This window comes from Electrona antarctica, assembly GCF_951216825.1.
Source record: "Electrona antarctica genome assembly, chromosome: 6".
Taxonomy (NCBI): Eukaryota; Metazoa; Chordata; class Actinopteri; order Myctophiformes; family Myctophidae; genus Electrona; species Electrona antarctica.
The window spans coordinates 14747653-14765574 of NC_136811.1; the positions used below are offsets into that span (position 1 = coordinate 14747653).

Here is a 17922-nt window from a genome sequence, read left to right on the forward strand (position 1 = left end):
ATGGATTCAGAATCAAAATCACGCTGAGATCTGCACCCAGAGGGTCCTCCAAGGGGCCGATGTACAGGGCTGGAAACCCTTGGATGAGGTCTACATTGTAGACCTCATGCAAGGGTTTCCAGCCCTGATGAGGTCTACATTGTAGACCTCATCCAAGGGTTTCCAGACCACCTCATGTAGACTCTACGTGATGTGGTACAAAACCCAGGAAGATTTGTTTTAAGCATGACATGATTTGACCCCCAGAAGAAGAAAAAAATCTGATCAAAGCCATCAAAGGGAATGTTAATGCTTTTGAAGAATTTATGCCTCTCGCCATCTGTCTGGTGCCCACACCTATCCCCTCGTTTATTCCCGTGTTCTGTGACCATCTCCCTCCCGCGTCGCTTATTCTCCCTGCCTACTTACACTTGTCTTTTCATCTTCTCCTTATTTCCTTCTTCCACAATCCCAGGAGTTTGCTGTGGGCCAAAAAGCTGCAGCACCAGTCCAGCCAATCTGGAACGTAGCTCCGCCTTCCTCGAGATCTAAGGAGGAGAGGAGGCAGGTGATTGGTCGGCCACCCACCCAGGCACATTTGGCTTGTTCATTATGCATAGAAACATATTCAGGTTTTCTTTATTCATTAGTCGACAACTTGCAACTGAGCATCGATTGAGCGACAAGGTGTGTGTGCACAGACAGCACAGTACACCAAGGCAATGAGCCCGCTGTCAGTTTACAAGCGTGACATAATGTAGGCTGTAGCCTGGTTCACTTTATTCATTAACTTCAGAGGTGGAACAAGATGTAAGGCAATTGCGGTACCTCACTACCTCCATGGGCAATTAGGCATGGCCAGTCTAATCTGCCTTGCTTTAATCATTGGGTTGTAACTTGTAATATGCACTCATTATGCCAAGCAGCTTTTTGATGCAGAGGTTCAGGTGTGTAGTGAGTCTGTGAGTGAAGGATAGATTGAATGAAGGAAGGAAGGAAGGAAGGAAAACTAATGTTGAATGCTAATTTAAGACTATGTGGGTCTCTGGGGCTAAAGCAGAATAGAATAAGAATAGACTAGCCATTGAGACTAAATAAATTCAGCACTCCAAAGTACCAAAATAACAAACTCGAGTAAAACTGAACCTGTGATGTGATTAAGATGCACAGTCAGCAACTGGGTAATGTAAAGGCTGTTGATTACGTTTTCTCAGCAAATAACTGTAGCTCATTAACTACCACAAATAGTTTCTCACTATATGGATTGACTGTCTGTGGATTGACTGTTATGTTGGGTAGGCTACATATTTAACAGTCAATCTAGTCAGGGAGTATAGATTGTCTATGTGTACACTTTGACTATTTTTATACCACTGTTAATTCAGTTGACTTTGAAGTTTGAATACATTTACATTTTACAGTAGTCAGTACTGTTGATATACTATTAGTGGACTTTGACTACATTGATACAGTGGTGGTAGAAAAAGTACTCACATGTAAAAGTATCAATACTACAATGTAGAAATACTCGGTTATACAAGTAAAAGTACAAAAAGTAGAAGGTACTCATTATGTCCCATGTCACAAATATTGGCCTATAAAATGTGAGCTTGTAGATCAGCTATTTTCAAATGGACGAAAGGTACTTCATTCCTAATCTCTTTGCATTTAATACCTGCTTACTCTTTATTATTTTATTAACTTTTATCTGTCCTGTGTTTAATAATTGCCTGAATTTCACCAGCAGAATCAATAATGGTTGGTCTGTCTGTCTATCTTTGTACTGCTATTCTCGGCTTTAGTGTATTCTCAATCGGTACACCAAGGTTTTCACATTGAATTTGAATTTATTTATTTTATTTTAATTATTATTATTATTTTGTCTGGTGAACTCTACTGCAAGTATGGGTTTCTGAACTCTGCAGGGCTGTCAACATTATGTATTCAGCAGCAGCTGTTATTATTAATTCATGTTAATCACATATCCTTCTGTTTGTGTTACATCATAGCTGATTACATTACATTTTCACAGGAACCCGTTTCTCATCTTTTTGATGCATAGAAGTGCCCTTCATTAAACCAAATAGGCCTATAGGCTATTAGGCTTAATTGCCTTGTTATTTTGATTGTCTGTTACAATACAATATCTATATGTAATACCTAAATAATAGCCCTATATACCTACTGTATGCTACTGTACACAGAATATGCAGGGGACGAAAGATATGGGTTGATTGTACCCTGTGATAAATCCAATTTCACTCATGTGCTGTGCTGTCTTTGAATACTTTATTGACAGTTTGTAAACAGTAGATTGGTACGATGATTGTTAAAAGGAATCGGCTTGTTGTTTCCATTGTGGTCCTGGACGGTCAATTCATCAATTCATCGTGTCGTGAAGCAAGACACTCGAGTGAATTATAATCAGTGCAATTATGCACTGATTATAACTCACTCGAGTGAGTTATAATCAGTGCATAATTGCACAAGCGGGGAAAACCTATCGAGGATTTACAGAACCACAACAAGTAGATGATGAAGTCTTCGGTACCTTAAGTCTTTCCTCTGGGCTGAGAGTGATTTTGATCTCCAGATTCTCAATCTGTCTCAGTTTCTTTTGCAGCTTCCTCACCTCCGTGACCTCCCCCATTTGATCTGAAACCTGTAGCCTAACTAAGACCTAAAACTAAAGGAATGGGAAGGAAGGAAGAAGTGTGTCTAATATCTACAGCCTTTTGCCTACCAGTGGCACCACGGCATTCCTCTTTAGGGGGAGTTCAGAGAGATAAGTAAATGTGTTTATGTTGTTTCAGCCTCCACGTAGTAGAATTGGCGGAGACTCGTCACTCGAGAGACAACAGAGCTGCAAGTGAAGGGAGTTGGAGTTCAGTTCAGTTGAGTCGAGACGTGTCGCTGTTGCCGGATGTTGATGGTGTTGACTATATAGATTGTCCTTACAGTACAGCGACATCGTGTGGACCGTTGAGGGCCTGTGTGTGCTGCTGGGTTATTTATATGTTATGTACTTGTAATAACTGTCTGTAATTAATTTTGCACAGTAAAAATCAAAATGTGCCTTGTGCATTCTTGACATAAAGTAACTCGTACAACACGAATCATACATTTAGATAGGGATGTTTTTCCAGGATGCTGTCATGCAGGTCCAAGTCCAACAGAGTGTAAAATGTTTTTAAAATATCACAGTGACAAGCTGAAAAGCTTGTCACTGGATAAGAAACGAAAACGAAATGTAGGACAGACAGGATATTAAACTAAGTCACTCCTCTTTTTCTTTCAAAGTGAACATGAAACAACAGATGTGAGACTAGGACTTTTACAAGAACCGTGCAAGAGAAGAGATACAACATTCCAAGTGGACTCCATGCTGCTATAACGCAGGTATAAAACTGTGATGTGACAATATATATATAAAGCTGATTCTTTCTGAGTAAAGTCACTTCATCTCATTCTCCTTCTAAATGAATTGGCCTCGCTCGGCGGAAGTGACGTCACCCTCACGCATTCCTTTGTGTGACGACCTCAGTGAGAGCAGACAGACAGCAGCTCGATCCGCCGAGAAAAAAAAGGAAAAAAAAATACAACAAGGGGGAGCGAAAAAAAAAACTCGTCGATCCCCCCACTAGAAGTGGACAGATTTGGGGGTGAGAGTTTCCAAAGTGTCCCGGGGACGTGGGACTTCCGGGGGAGGTGAGACGGGAGCCGTTATCACCGGTAAATAGCCAGTGTTTGTGTTGCACGACAGTGTTTTTTGTGCTAAATTTTTTTGCGCCGATTTTTTCTCCGCCTGCCTGCTCTACTCTACGCCCGTCGTCTCCAGACAGCCGGAAGTCTGCGAGATGGGCTTTTGGTTTTTTTCTCTTCTTTGGTTTTTTTTATCCTTGCCTTTTTTTTTTTTTTTTTTGCTCTCTCTCTCTTCTTCTTCTTTGCTTGTTATTTTTTCCCAAGCACGAGCACGCTAGTAGCAGGACACCTCGCTCTGTCTGTACTCTGGACCATGTGTGTCCATTAATTACAAAGTCTGGCCTATATATATTTTTTGCTATATGTATGTTAGCATTGCCGACTGAGGACTCGAAATGGAGTCGTCACGCCGAAAGGATAAATATATAGTGTGATTGTGTCGTTTCTGCACGGCACCAACGTTCTGCAATCTGCTGCACATAATCTGTGTAGGCTAAAAGCAATAATAAAAAGGGTTTATTGTTTACAAAGTGTGTCGATCTGATCATGCACCACTAGCTACACTATCTATGGTGGTCCGATTTATAAAATCCATTCCATAATGGGTTGCATATGCATTTGCAACAGAGGTGGACGCCTCAAATATGTGATTCATGATATGTGGCAGAGAATGACAACGTTTTTTTTTTTTAGTAAACAAAATGTTTAGAACAAACACCCATTGACATGCTTCTTGTTCACTACACACACAGACATCATTTTACCCCCGTCAGTTTTATTAGCCTAACACCAGACAGTCCAGACTTTAGAGATTCCGTTTCAAATTCATAATTTGTCACTCAAATGAACAATTGGCAAATACATTGCATGCCAAATTGCCAATGTCACAAAATGTAACCGCTGTTGCTTTTGCTCTGTTGAATGAATTATGCTGTTGTGTAGATCGGTCTTCTGACATGTAAAATGGTTAATCGACTGTGTGGCTATTATTGTTTTATAATAGTAATTTATTAACTAGCCTTATACAAACTGAAAACACTATCGTTTACATTCGTTTTAGGTAGCCTACTTGTTTAGTAGGACTACCACAAATGCATTAGGACATTGACATATATTTTATTGCATTTTTATTTTTTACAGCCATCAACTTTTGTTGTGTTTCTGCCATGTCTAGAAAACCCACTAATTTCACTCCCTTTATAGCCTACTTGTATGGGATGTAACAATGGAGAATTGTGAGTCTTCCAACGTGTCCAGATAAAATTGCAATTAGATGGACTAATTCAATGTTCTTTCTGTCCCTTTGAAGAAATGATGGATGAATCCCACTTTAATTCGTCCTACTTCTGGTCCCCTGTTCAAACTGTTCAAGGACAGGTAAGACTGGACCCATCTTCAAACGGCTTCTCTGTAATTAGTTTATGTGAAGGTTAAGAAGCTTATTTAGTTACTATACTGACTCTTCAGTTTATTGTTGCATATTTGGTGAGAAAGACTATGCACTATTGCCTATAGCCTACATTATTGCTGAGGCTGGCACCGCCCTGTTATACTTGTATTACTTTTATAAAAGATGCAAAAAGGTTAAAAATAGAATGATGGCCTGGGCCGCTGGCCTAGTGGTCCGGCCACTTAGGCTCCGGTGCAGCCTGGCAGCATGTCGCAGGTTAGAGTGTCCATCCTGACGACCTTTGCTGCGTGTCACTCCCCGTCTCTCTCCCCATTTCCTGTCTATACTGTATACTATCAATAAAACGAATATCTTAAAAAGATAGATAGAATGATGGAAATGTCACAGGAGATACTAGGAATCCAAGGAACATGCTTGAATTGAACGCTATTTTGAAGGTCAGAATAGTGCTTAAATCAACTTAATTTGCGTCATCAGAAAATCTATAGCTTAGTTATAGCTCTTGAAGGCTCTTGAAATACACAAATTAGAATTCTGAACTCCTGCACAAACCCTGTATTCAGGGCAAAAAATATTTGATGCCTGCATACCTGAGCGTGACACACGTATAAAAATAGACCTGGATATAATTTTTCCGTGCACTGTTTGTTCTCTACTCCACCGCTGACAGATTGAGAATGCCATGTTCCTCAACAAGATGAAAGAGCAGCAGGAGAAGACCCCCACGACCCAACACTACTCCACCCCCCACTACTCGACAGCTGTGCTCACAATCCCTGGCACCAAGGGGGACGGTGGGGGCCAGGGCCAGGGACACCACCACCACCACCACCCAACACACAGCACCCAGAACATCACGGTTGTCCCCGTCCCCTCCACCGGCATCATGACGGCAGGTGAGCTTGGGTGGAGTGCGTTGCGGAGACACACATGATATTCTCAATGTCTGTAACAGCAACACGTATTCACCTTTTAAGGCCGGCATTGACATGTATAGAGATTATTTAGATACACTGTCATTCACCCATTCACACACACATTCACACACCAGTGGCGGAGGAAACCATGCAAGGCCCCAACCTGCACATCGGGAGAGTCTTGCTCAAGGACACTTCGGCACTAACTCTGGGGGAGCCCGGGATCAAACTGGGAACCTCGTGGTTTCTATGCGGCCACTCTACCCCTGAGCCACTGCCTTGGCCAATTTCCCATAGCCAGAAGATCATAGATCTCCGCCTACTGATTTGTCTGGTGATGTCTAATAGGTATTCTTACACAAGCCAAGTTTACCAAGGCAGAAAGTGAGCCATTATGTCATTAGGATTGTTAGTTTTGTTCTCTCCTTCAGATGTGTTTTGGGGTCACTGAAACATAATTGTGAGCTGGGTGCATTTGACAAAATTAGTTCTTAATTTGACAGGAAATGTGTTAATGGCAGCTGGAAAGAGAGACAGGTTTATCATGTTTCATTCTGTCTGTGTCTCTGTGTAGCTGGTCTGGTCATCACAACGCCTCAGGGAACGCTAGTCTCTCCCACCTCCTCCCAGTCTTTTGTCGGCCATCCTACCACTACCATGATTGTCTCGGCACTACATGCTCCTAATGCAGGTAACACACATGATGAAAATTGCGATGAATGATTATTAATCTCCTTCAAAATCTTCTTCAAAGGCTTGGGCCGTGGCTCAGAGGTCCAGGCACCTTGGCTGGCAATCCAGTCTGGCAGATCGACTCCCGATCCCGACGGCATGTCACCCCCTTGGTGTAATGGTGTTTTTTTTGGTACCACAGTGTTTTAATGATGTCACATTCACGTACACGTTGACGTCAGCTGACAGTGAGTCAACTCATGACAAGACCAGGAATTTCGTCTTAATGAACTTAAAATTGATTAATATTATAGTTTACTGGTGTATAAATATTTAATAGTAGTAGGACACTTTAGGAACTTTTATAAATCTTCTCAAGGAATGCCTTGAATAAAAATGTGTAGGCCATAATACAAAGAAAAACTATGTCAACACACTGCACATGTATAATTGTGGGAAAGGATAAACAAAAACTATGTTTTTTCTAACTCTAATCTTGCATTTGCAGATTGCATTTGCGTCTGCTGCTGGAGTTGTAGGAGGCGCGGCTACAGTAGTAGCATAATTAAAAAGTTTGCTTTGAAGGAATCTTTTCTTACTCGTTGGAGGACGAGGACGAGACATTCTTAAGAACACCAGAATGAGTAATGGAGTAAACTTACTCAACTGTGTTGCCTTTGTGCAGTGTACTTGACACAGTGTGAATCTGGGGGAGGTGTCGGTCGGGGGGACACTCACTGCCAGCTAGAAACATGTTATGCAAGTAGGCTAGCAATTGACCAAAGGATTTTTGGGTACAGTGCGTCTATGCGGGGGGACGCCACATAGCGTGTGCGTCTAGCGTGTACCGTTCCGTTCGGTTCCGTCCCTGCACGTGCACATCAAAAAATGATTGGTACCACGGCGTGGTACTGTGTTCTATGAGCATGACACCACTGGTCACCCCCCATCTCTCTGCCCATTTCCTGTCCCCCCATATTTTTTATGGGGGGACAGACAGTAGTCTGTCCCCCCATACAAAATATAAAATATAGGTGAAAGCCACAAAAAACATTTAAAAAAATCTCCTTCAAAAATCGATTACCAACATTGTACAAAACCTACCCTGGTGTCCATAAGTACAAATTCTCTGGACCAGAGGAAGAGTAGTAATGAGGATCCAATTAAACAACATCTCTCTGAAGCTTCCATTGTTTCGTAAACTGGTGGGTTTGAGGAGTTAGTGGAATAAATCTGTTTTGCTGGGTTCACCTAATTCTTTTCTGATGCTCCTGACCTTTTGAGGATAGGAGAATCACCACTTTATGGGTTTTTGCAACCCATAAAGCTGCACAATCACCCTGCTCTTCTTGTTATTGCTCAGTGCCCAGACTGTGTTGGGCAACAATCTTTTTTTGTTTAATTTGCAGTTTGCACTTAATGTAATTTTGAAACGAGAAACCCCAACGATCATTTGACATCAGAGTGTAAGCCGAGCACTAGGAGCTGAATAAGAGATGGCCACTATGGTTTTCTGTGTAACTTTACACAGTTTGTTCTCTTGAGTTGTTGCCTTTCCTACTGTATGTCCATTCCAACGTATCCAAAGTATGTCATTAAGTAACAAGAATGCAAGGCCTCCACTAAGGCCTAAAAATCCCCCTAGTTTTCTTATTTGATACACAACAAGAGATACATGACAGCTGCATAGGTCTGTGCTTGTATCCAACTGCGGTCACATGCTCTTCGGAGATGGTTACATCATGCAGCATACAAGTTCCTTTCTGTCTGTATCAAGTATTTCAGGAGGATTTAAAAAACGGGTCCAGGCTGATCAGGTGAAAAAATATAAAAGTCTTTATTTTTGTCATGGCTGGGAAAGATTTGAAAAGCTCAGTGTTGGCTACTAATGTGTTTTGGCTGACATCGGGGTCCACCTGTGTGCCTGGATCCCTTTTCTAACTTCTCCTGGAGTACTAGATACAGTGTTTCACTGTTTCTACAAAGGAAAGGAACTTGTTTGTTGCCCATTTGATAGTTTGACCTGTTGGTGGCACAAGATGAAGAGTCATGTGTTCACCTCACCAAGAATCAATGGACCTTTTTCACAGAGGCCATTTGCAGATAATAACATGAGTTGTGGTTGTGTTTCATAACTTTCATTTAGTGTAGGTGTTTCTGTGTGGCAGCATAAAGTGGCAGCATAAAGTTAAATGTTGTCCACACAGTAGCGTCATCCACATCCAAACACATCCACAATGAATAATATTACCAGTGTCAGCTGTGTTTATCTGTCAAAATGGCCACCATGAAAGGGGTCTATAGGTTTCTGCCTCTTAGGAATGCTTATAGCAAATAAGGAGGGTTCAGGAGATACATTGTTTATTTTAATAATTTAAACATTGGCCTGATGGTGGAGCTAGAGGGTCACGGGGTCACCAGAATGAATAGGTTTCGTCCTATAAGGAGCTTGAATGTGCAAAGTAAATTTCATGGCAAGCAGTCCCTAGATTCTAGTTCATCTTTCACAGTGCAAGGAACGTTCCCATTCCAGACACATTACACAGTGGGAATTTGGTGAAACCTACACCTAACACAAATGCAATGGTTTTTGGGGATGCATTTTCTCCTGTAACCATGTTGTTCTTCTCCCATTAGACAAAAAAGATGGCAACGGGATGTCCCATGTGGTTGTCATGCCGACACCGTCCAAGCGAGGCAGGAAGAAGAAGGTGACTACGTTGGTACCTAGGATACCAGGCCACCCCCTCTCACCAGGAAATGAGACGTTAATACTGGCTCACCTGACCGCCGGGGGCCAGGTAAGAACATTTACGCATCGGAAGAGAAATGTCTAAATGTGGGAAATAGATGCAGAGTTATGTCCACAGTCCCAACCTTTTGCTTAAAAAGAATCGACTTGTGACCAGTTGCGTCTTTGCAGCATCATGTCGGCGATCCATATGACCTGTCAAACGAAGACGACGACCACGTGGTTAAGGAAGGCGGCACTAAGACATACAGGTACGGACGGAAAGCCCTAGTCTGCATCCCTGCCCTGTATTTCCATGTCCTAGCAGTGGAATGCTAGCACACCTGTAGCCCTCTGTCCTGTCCTGTCTTAAAGTTGGCTCAGTGATGCTAAGTTCAAGGCTTCTGTGGATGCACTGGCCATAACTGGATGTCCCAGAAACTCACACATGCATGATGCGCTTCACTGCATGTTGTGGGGGCGGAACACTGCTGCTTTTGTAGGTGAGGGGCATTAAAACGCCTGCTTTTAGATTTATAGACCAGGCTGTCCGGACACAATGTGAGCTCTCTCTGCTGCTGTTCAGTTGCCTCTATCTGCTGCTGCTGCAGTCTACACACACACAAACACACACGCGCACGTGCGTGCGCGAGCACACACACACACACACACACACACACACACACACACACACACACACACACACACACCTATCACACTGCTGTCCTTTCTCCTGTTCCTTTCCTTATTTGCATGGCCTTTTAGTCTTAGGATCTCTTTGGCTGTCTCTATTTTTCTCTTGCTGCTACAGTAGCTCCCTTTTAGTTTTCACTGACGCCCCCCGTCCCGTCCCCTCGCCTCGCCCATGTGTTAACTCGCCGTTTAAAAAAAAAATGTTTTTATGTTGTATTTCTTGCCCTCACTTTCATTTCACACCTGTTATTTTGGTTATTTCTTTTCATTGGTTTACTGCATTTCATTGTGTGTCTCGTTCCTCTCTGTGGGTTATCATCTCATCTCCTTCCAACAATCTTCACACCTTCATTTTTATTTTCCCATTTTACTATTCCTGTTCTCTCTCTTTTCTCTCTCTCGTCTCCCTCCCTGTTTCCTATCCTTCTCCATATTCTTCCTTCCGTCTTTCCATCCTTCCTTCCTTCCTTCCTTCCTTCCTTCCTTCCTTCCTTCGTCTCCTTCTATTCCTGTCCGTATGTCTGTGTGTGTCTGTGTCTCTCCGCCCCTGTAGGTGCCGGATGTGTGCGGCGACCTTCTTCAGTAAATCAGACATGCAGATCCACTCCAAGTCGCACACAGAGGCCAAGCCTCACAAGTGTCCTCACTGCGCCAAGTCGTTCGCCAACTCCAGCTACCTGGCGCAGCACATCCGCATCCACAGCGGGGCCAAGCCCTACACCTGCTCCTACTGCCAGAAATCTTTCAGGCAGCTCAGTCACTTACAGCAGCACACACGGTACTGCAGACCAAACGACCCACCCTACCCCGCTACACACACACACACACACACACACACAGACACACACTCACAGTCACACACACACACCATTCTCCCTGTCCCGTATGCCTGTCATACTGTAGGGTGACCCAGCCATATATCGGGTATGATGCTGCACATAGTACGTTTCAACCAGAGTAATCTAGTAAGAGAGTGGTGACACGCTTTGATCTCGCCGCAAAGCGGGTGCCTATGGGCGATAGTTCCAAACATTGCTCCTATGGCTGGAACTATTCCATTGAGATAGAATGAGCACTTCCGCATTCCATTGTTACAATGAGAGTCAACGGGAGTGTCATTACTCTCTTACTAGATTACTCTGGTTTCAACCATTCACCAAGCCTTGAGCTATACCCGTATGTTTAGGCTGGTGGTGGTGTCTAGATTTGAGTGCCTTAAACTCTCATGGCTGTGGTGTGAACTGATCACGACCCATCATGACGTTCGCTTTTATGACCTCATGGTTGCGAACGATTAATTAAGATTAGGATTAATTAAGATTCACACTTCATTTGGACCAAAACCCTCAGGTGTCGTTTAGCAGTGGGTTATCGTGATTATACACAGGAAAGTGCAATATGTTCCAATGGGAAGTTAATTATGCAGACAACTTGCGGCACTCCTTGTCCCCTCACTCCCCTGTGTCTGCCATCTTGCCCTGTCATTGTATAATAGTACTGCAGATAATGCCCCCTCCTTCAAAGATCACAGATTCCCTGTAGACCCCCATGTCCAATTGTCCATTTGATTATTTTATACTCCATTTGCTCTTATAATGTCCTACAGTTTCTGGTATCAATAAGGAAAGAAGAAATAGGCCATGCAGTTGCTAAACATTGATTCATTTCTCATTTATAACTATTCAAAATAATTGTTGAATGCTCTTTGCTATAGGTCTCATCACAACACAAACGGATTAAGTATGAAATAAATGCAAGAAGATGTTCTCATTTATTGATAAACACTGACATATTCACAACTATATATCAGCAAAATAACAACTATAACAAATCAATAACCAAACTATCTCTGTGATAAACAGGACAGGCTACCTGAACTCACTAAACCTGAACTCACTAAACCTATTCTCTAAATTAGAGAATATCTATTGTAGTCTATAGTTGTGTTTCATCCCATACTGCACTGGGCTATATTACTTACATTATTATGTGCAATGGCTTGTGCTATACAAAAAGGAAAGAGGGCAGGCTCTAAGGGTCCATGGTCAAGTCTACATCTCATTGAGAACATCCAAAATACATAAAACAACAATTGTCTGTAATTCATGACTTGTGGGTTTGTCCGTTCGATATGTTTGTCTGTGATTGGTGCTTTGCTGGTGCTTCTCTGACAAATCAATAGCTAGAAACCCACCAAGTGCACAAGCATAAGGGCACAGACTCTGATTGTCTTCCGCTCCATGTTAATAAATTGAGCCGTTGTCACTAGACAATTTACAATTTAGGCATTTAGCAGACGCTCTTAATCCAGAGCGACTTACATTAGGCAGGAACAAAAGTATACTACTAGCCGCGCACAGATGCTCCACTCGTGCACGTGATTTTTTTCTTCTTCACATGCAGTCTCATTAAAATGTATTGACCAGACATCCCGCTGTGGCGAGGACAGTCGCGCACATACCTGTGCTTACAATACATTTGTGTGAGCGACGCCCCTTTGGCCCTGCTTGACCCTGCTGGAAATCACAGAGTAGCATCCCGAGTAGTTGCTGTGCTATGGAAAAGTGACTCGGGGGGGGGGGGGGGGGGGGGGGGGGTGCGTGTGCGTGTGTCCTCATATTCATCCACTATGTGGGTGTTTGTGTGTGTGTGTGTGTGTGTGTGGCGCACGTGTTCTCATATTCATCCACTATGTGGGTGTTTGTGTGCGCGATGCCGAGTGGTTTGATCCACAAGTGACCTTTTTGAGAGAAATTGTTTTACATTTAAATTCAAATTGCACCCTTTGAGTTAGACCCGTTTAAAAAAACAAGGCGTTGCATAATTTACAAGGTAATCAGAACAGTCATTTAAAATGCATGGAGTTCAGAGATATCGACTGGTATAATGTGCATTTCTACCCTTTTTTTTCAATCCACTTGTTTGCAATGCATGCTTGTTTTCGTTACTGTCGTACACTTCCTTTTCTTTGTATGCCCTGATGTGCTGCTGTTGGATTTTATTTTGCATGTTCTGTCATTTCCTCTAAATCTGCTGCCTTTTCTGCTTCCAACATGCATACTGAATACAACCAGACAAACACACTTGGGATGCATATTGATGTTCCGATTCATACGCAGACTTGGATGCATTTGTGCTTTTCCATTCAACCCCGCTCTGTGTGTCGCTTTGCTTCATTACCCCCCCGCTCTTCATTGAATGACGGCCGAGCGTCTTCAGAATGGAAATGAAAATGTTTTTTTTGTTTTTTTGTTTTTTTCTCACTGTTTCCACTCATTATCCCTACTGCTAATGTTGTTTGTATTTTCTGTTTATGCTTCATACTTTATGATCATTACTGGAGATACTATTTAATATTTGGTGTAGTCGGAGTAACTTGTTAGCCCCTATAATTATGTTTAAAGTATACTACCAATGGCTTGCAGTTATTATAACCTGTTAGTCTCCATTGTTCAGGGAGCCAAATTATTTTCGTCAACATCAACATGTTGCCGTTTATGACCACAGCAAACATACTTACGGTAATGATAAGTGAACTAAAATCACAGCTTACGATTCAATGTGCGACCTGTATTATGCAAATATTGTCCCCTCTGTTACGCTGTGATTGTTGATAGAAAGTCCTTGCTGACTCAACTGAAAGGTTTTTTCAGGTACAAATCAGACTACAGGGCACTGCAGAATGTGAGAGCATGCTTATGCTGTACATGTTTTGTATTTTAATGAGCTTTCTTTCCCTGGAATGACCTCCATTCCTGACAGGCTTGGACAGATGTTGCTAGACCTGTTGGGCCAATTTGCAGCATGTTATGTTGCACATGGAATCATACCGTTTCCCATCAATCCTTGTTCTGTTGATTTCAAGAGGGGTTTCTTTTGTCACTAATTCATTCAGGTACACGCAGCTAAATGTTCCTCAAGACGACAATACAATATAACAACAAGATAGTGATAATATACCGGATCTAGTGACCATACAATTAGATAAGGAGAATAAAGTTAACTTAAAACATGATCTTGACAATAGTACAGGAAAACCACTTTAGCAACATTCGGGAATGTGCATGTGTTACAGGGCTGCATTTTCTGTAAAATGATTAAGTGCTAACCAGTTTTTACCGCTGTTTGTATTATCTATACAATATTTTTGTTGCTCCTTCCTTCATTTGTCTTGCTGTTAATTGTATTCAGACATTGTTGCCTTTTAGCTCTTTGAGATTCGCTTTCATTAAAGGACCACTTCACCACTTTTCAACCTATCTTCGTATAATTGGTCCTCACTAATGTCCATGATAATATTGTGGTATTTTATCATGAACATTAGTGAGGACCAGTTCAACGACGATAGGTTGTAATGTGGCAAAGTGGTCCTTTAAACAGTGCATTTCAAACAAGGGATGTCAATACTCGTATTTCGCTACTCATTCACACTTCCCTTCCTTTCTCTCTTTCACCGACACTTTGTTTTGCCCAAAAGCAACCACACGGAGTCAAAACCCCACAAGTGTCCGCACTGCACCAAGTCGTTCGCCAACTCCAGCTACCTGGCGCAGCATGTACGCATCCACACGGGGGTGAAACCCTACACCTGCTCGTTCTGTCAGAAGAACTTCAGACAGCTCAGTCACCTTCAGCAGCACAACAGGTAAGTGACTCTTCAAGGCTTCGGCTTTCTCGTCTTCCACAGTAGAGGTGAGGTCATTACAGGTGAGGTCATTACAGGTGAGGTCAGTGGTGAGAAGCACAGGAGGATAGGGATGCATGGGCATGCTGTCTATTAACCAAAATGTTTTGCTAGCTGATATAAGACAATCATGTTAGGATTATTTTTTTGTTTTATTTCATACTGCATTGAGAGACATTTATTGTTTTTTTTTGGTGTAATAAATATCCCTACCTACGATAGGTAGTTAAAGTTAAAGTAATCTTGTTGTGTCATAGCTCACAGAGAATTCATGTATGGAAAGAAAGAAAGAAAGAAAGAGAAAGAAAGAAAGAAAGAATTCATGTATGGTAATCATATAATTCATGTTGGGCAATGCTTGTTTAAAAAGTAGTTAAAAGCACAGGTAGTAGTCTACATTTCATTAAAACAAACTCAGGCCCCGCCCAGAGTACTACTACACAAGAAACCTCATAGCTACCTGGGATGGGTGTTACACAAGGACAACAGAATGTGACAGTTTACTGAGTGAGTGCTGATTCGCGAGTGTGTGCCTTTTTTGCTCATACGTGATTCAATATAAGTCAATATTGCCGCAGTGAAATTTGTTCTCCACATTTGACCCACCTCTTGGAGCGGTGAGCTGCAGCTGTGCCGCGCTCGGGAATCATTTGATTAGTTGATTTGACCCCCCCAATCCAACCCATTGATGCTGAGTGCCAAGCAGGGAGGCATTGGGTCCTTTGGTATGACCCGGCCGGGGATCGAACCCCGACCTCCCAGTTTCAGGGCGGACACTCTAACCACAAGACTGGCATAGAACGTTCGCCTGCATATTGTTGTAGACTACACCACTCATGGTTTGGCATGTAGTAGTGATGGGAGTGAGTTAGGGGTTAGGAAATTAATGTATTTGATCGGAATCAATGAAACAAAAAATATTAATCCAAACGTGTGCGTGTGTGTGTGTGTGTGTGTGTGTGCGTGCGTGCGTGCGTGCGTGCGTGCGTGCGTGCGTTCAGGATTCATACGGGAGACCGACCTTACAAATGTGTCCATCCAGGATGTGAGAAATCCTTTACACAGCTCTCTAACCTGCAGGTAATCAGTTGTTCCCTAATTTTGCAGAATACTCTCTATGCCTTTTTCCATTCCCGTTTCCTGTTCCGGGTCAGTTTTTCATGGCTACAGTTGATTGGCTCAGCAGTAGATTTGAACCGGAAACACATGAAGGTGTTGTGGGTAACTGTGTGTAGGTACGGGGGCAGACATGTGCGACAAATTGAGTCAGCTGGTCGTCGCAAGCCCATGCTCCGTCTTCCGGCCATTTCTGTCCGTTCCTTTGATATCTTCCGGGGCTTTGGGCAGCTGGTGGGCAGTTTCAACAAAGTGTTGTTTTTCCGGATGTGTAGTTCTTTGACCGGTTCCAGAGCCATACGGCTCTGACTAGTGCTATTTGTACAAGTGAGGACAGAGGAATGCACACTACTCAAAAGGAAAACATATGCACATTATAAAATATTATTATTATCCATATTATCCAGCAATATGAAAATATGAGTGGACCTTGACAACATTAAAACACCATTACATTATTAAAAATAGCCATTACCATTACCATTAACCACATGAACCCCAGCATGCCTATTCTGCGGGGAACATTGTAGATCGGCTGATTTTGCCAAAGACATTGGGTGTTTGTTGACAGAAAAAAGCATCCAAGAAATGTAGGTATGTTTCTACTAAGAAATTGTAAAAATAGAGGGTTCAAGTAGGCTAGATGTGAATTACATCAATAATTATGAATGACAGGTTCTGGTAGCTGGGTGCAATTTATCACTATTGTTTTTTGTAGCCCACGTTTGTATGTGAAACAACAATTAATAAAACACTTATTTTAGATATAGTAATTTATTATTCTGCTATCAAATAAGGATGTTTACATTTATTGAAATACGAGTGCATATTTCAATATGTGTTTGCTCTGGATCGTCTGCCTTGCATTTGGTGTGCTGGATCCCTGAAAGAAAACCACAAGTGAAAACCCCGTCCTGTGGAGTGAACGCAGGCAGGACGCATCTGTCCCATTGGTTAGTGCCTATCACTGCCGGGTGATAGTTCACCAATGCTAAACCCGATGTGTCAGACTTCACATTTGTTGGCGCGTACCAGCTCCTTCAGTATCATAGCTTATATATGAACATACAGAACATATGGTTCATCACATCTGGCCGTAGTATTAATAAATGTCAGATTTTTAGTCTAGTGTATGGGCTTTACTATTCTTTTTTACTACGTTATTTTTTTATCTCTAGCACCGTGCATGTACGTATTTATTGTTTGCATGTGCGTGCTTTTGTGGCATATAAATGTCACATGTCATTTACATAATGTAATGGAAACATAATTGAGACAAACAAAGCTTTCAGTGATTATTTTACCACCCACTCTCTCTTCCAGTCCCACCGGCGGCAACACAACAAGGACAAGCCATACAAGTGCGCCAACTGTAACAGGGGATATACAGACGCAGCCAGCCTGGAGGTGCACCTGTCCACACACACGGTCAAACACGCCAAGCTCTACTCCTGTGGCCTCTGCAACCGCACCTACACTTCGGTGAGTGTCTGTCGAGTGCCCCCATCTCTACGTCGTAGACATACAATTCAGCCACTAGCCCAAACACTACATGTCATTAATAAAAATCACACCCGTGTGAACTGAGTGGTGTAAGGTCTTATATAGACTGATCAGCTGTGGTCTGACGTAATGTCTGACGTAATGAAATCACACCCGTGTGAACTGGGTGACCATAGCAACCGTGCTCATTTTTTGAGCACAGACAGACAGACACGTAAACTAACAAAGCCAGTCGTAGGAGTGGTTTACACCACTCAAAAATGACATAAACCCATTCAGACTGTAGGACGTGTGGGAACGTCAAAACTAATCAAACCCACGGATCCAAAGGACGCGTGTACACACGTCCTAGCGCATTGTTATTGATTTTTGCCTCTCCTTCTGCACCATACTCCTTGCTCTTCGCACATGCGCGTTGTCGTTCACTACCCCGGTTTACCGCTCACAAAGAAGGGCTCGGCGCGCGTAATCTAAGGAGCTCTCCGTGGTTATTACCAGATGGATATACTAAGCT

General features: G+C 42.6%; 2 protein-coding genes across 7 annotated transcripts in view; one reads left to right on the plus strand and one right to left on the minus strand.

Moving 5' to 3' along the window:
* The window catches only part of LOC306924683 (uncharacterized protein), a 34475-nt gene extending 31354 nt beyond the window's left edge, over nt 1–3121 (minus strand). The window contains exons 1-2 of one of the 2 annotated variants that reach the window (XM_079503276.1): nt 2531–3121; nt 409–527 (exon numbers count right to left, since the gene is read on the minus strand). In XM_079503276.1, coding sequence (XP_079359402.1) covers nt 409–527; nt 2531–2629 — 218 coding nt within the window. In that variant the 5' untranslated portion in view covers nt 2630–3121. The remainder of the gene's footprint in view (nt 1–408; nt 528–2530) is intronic. The other variant, XM_079503277.1, reaches the window with a different exon arrangement.
* Nucleotides 1–17922, plus strand: part of LOC306924684 (uncharacterized protein) — a 67949-nt gene that overhangs the window by 48199 nt on the left and 1828 nt on the right. The window contains exons 1-11 of one of the 5 annotated variants that reach the window (XM_079503281.1): nt 455–547; nt 3280–3378; nt 4991–5058; nt 5763–5988; nt 6584–6700; nt 9319–9482; nt 9605–9684; nt 10659–10883; nt 14583–14750; nt 15791–15869; nt 17229–17387. In XM_079503281.1, coding sequence (XP_079359407.1) covers nt 4993–5058; nt 5763–5988; nt 6584–6700; nt 9319–9482; nt 9605–9684; nt 10659–10883; nt 14583–14750; nt 15791–15869; nt 17229–17387 — 1284 coding nt within the window. In that variant the 5' untranslated portion in view covers nt 455–547; nt 3280–3378; nt 4991–4992. Of the gene's footprint in view, nt 1–454; nt 548–3279; nt 3379–3442; nt 3712–4990; nt 5059–5762; nt 5989–6583; nt 6701–9318; nt 9483–9604; nt 9685–10658; nt 10884–14582; nt 14751–15790; nt 15870–17228; nt 17388–17922 lie in introns of those variants that run through there. The other 4 variants (XM_079503280.1, XM_079503279.1, XM_079503278.1 and 1 more) reach the window with 4 other exon arrangements.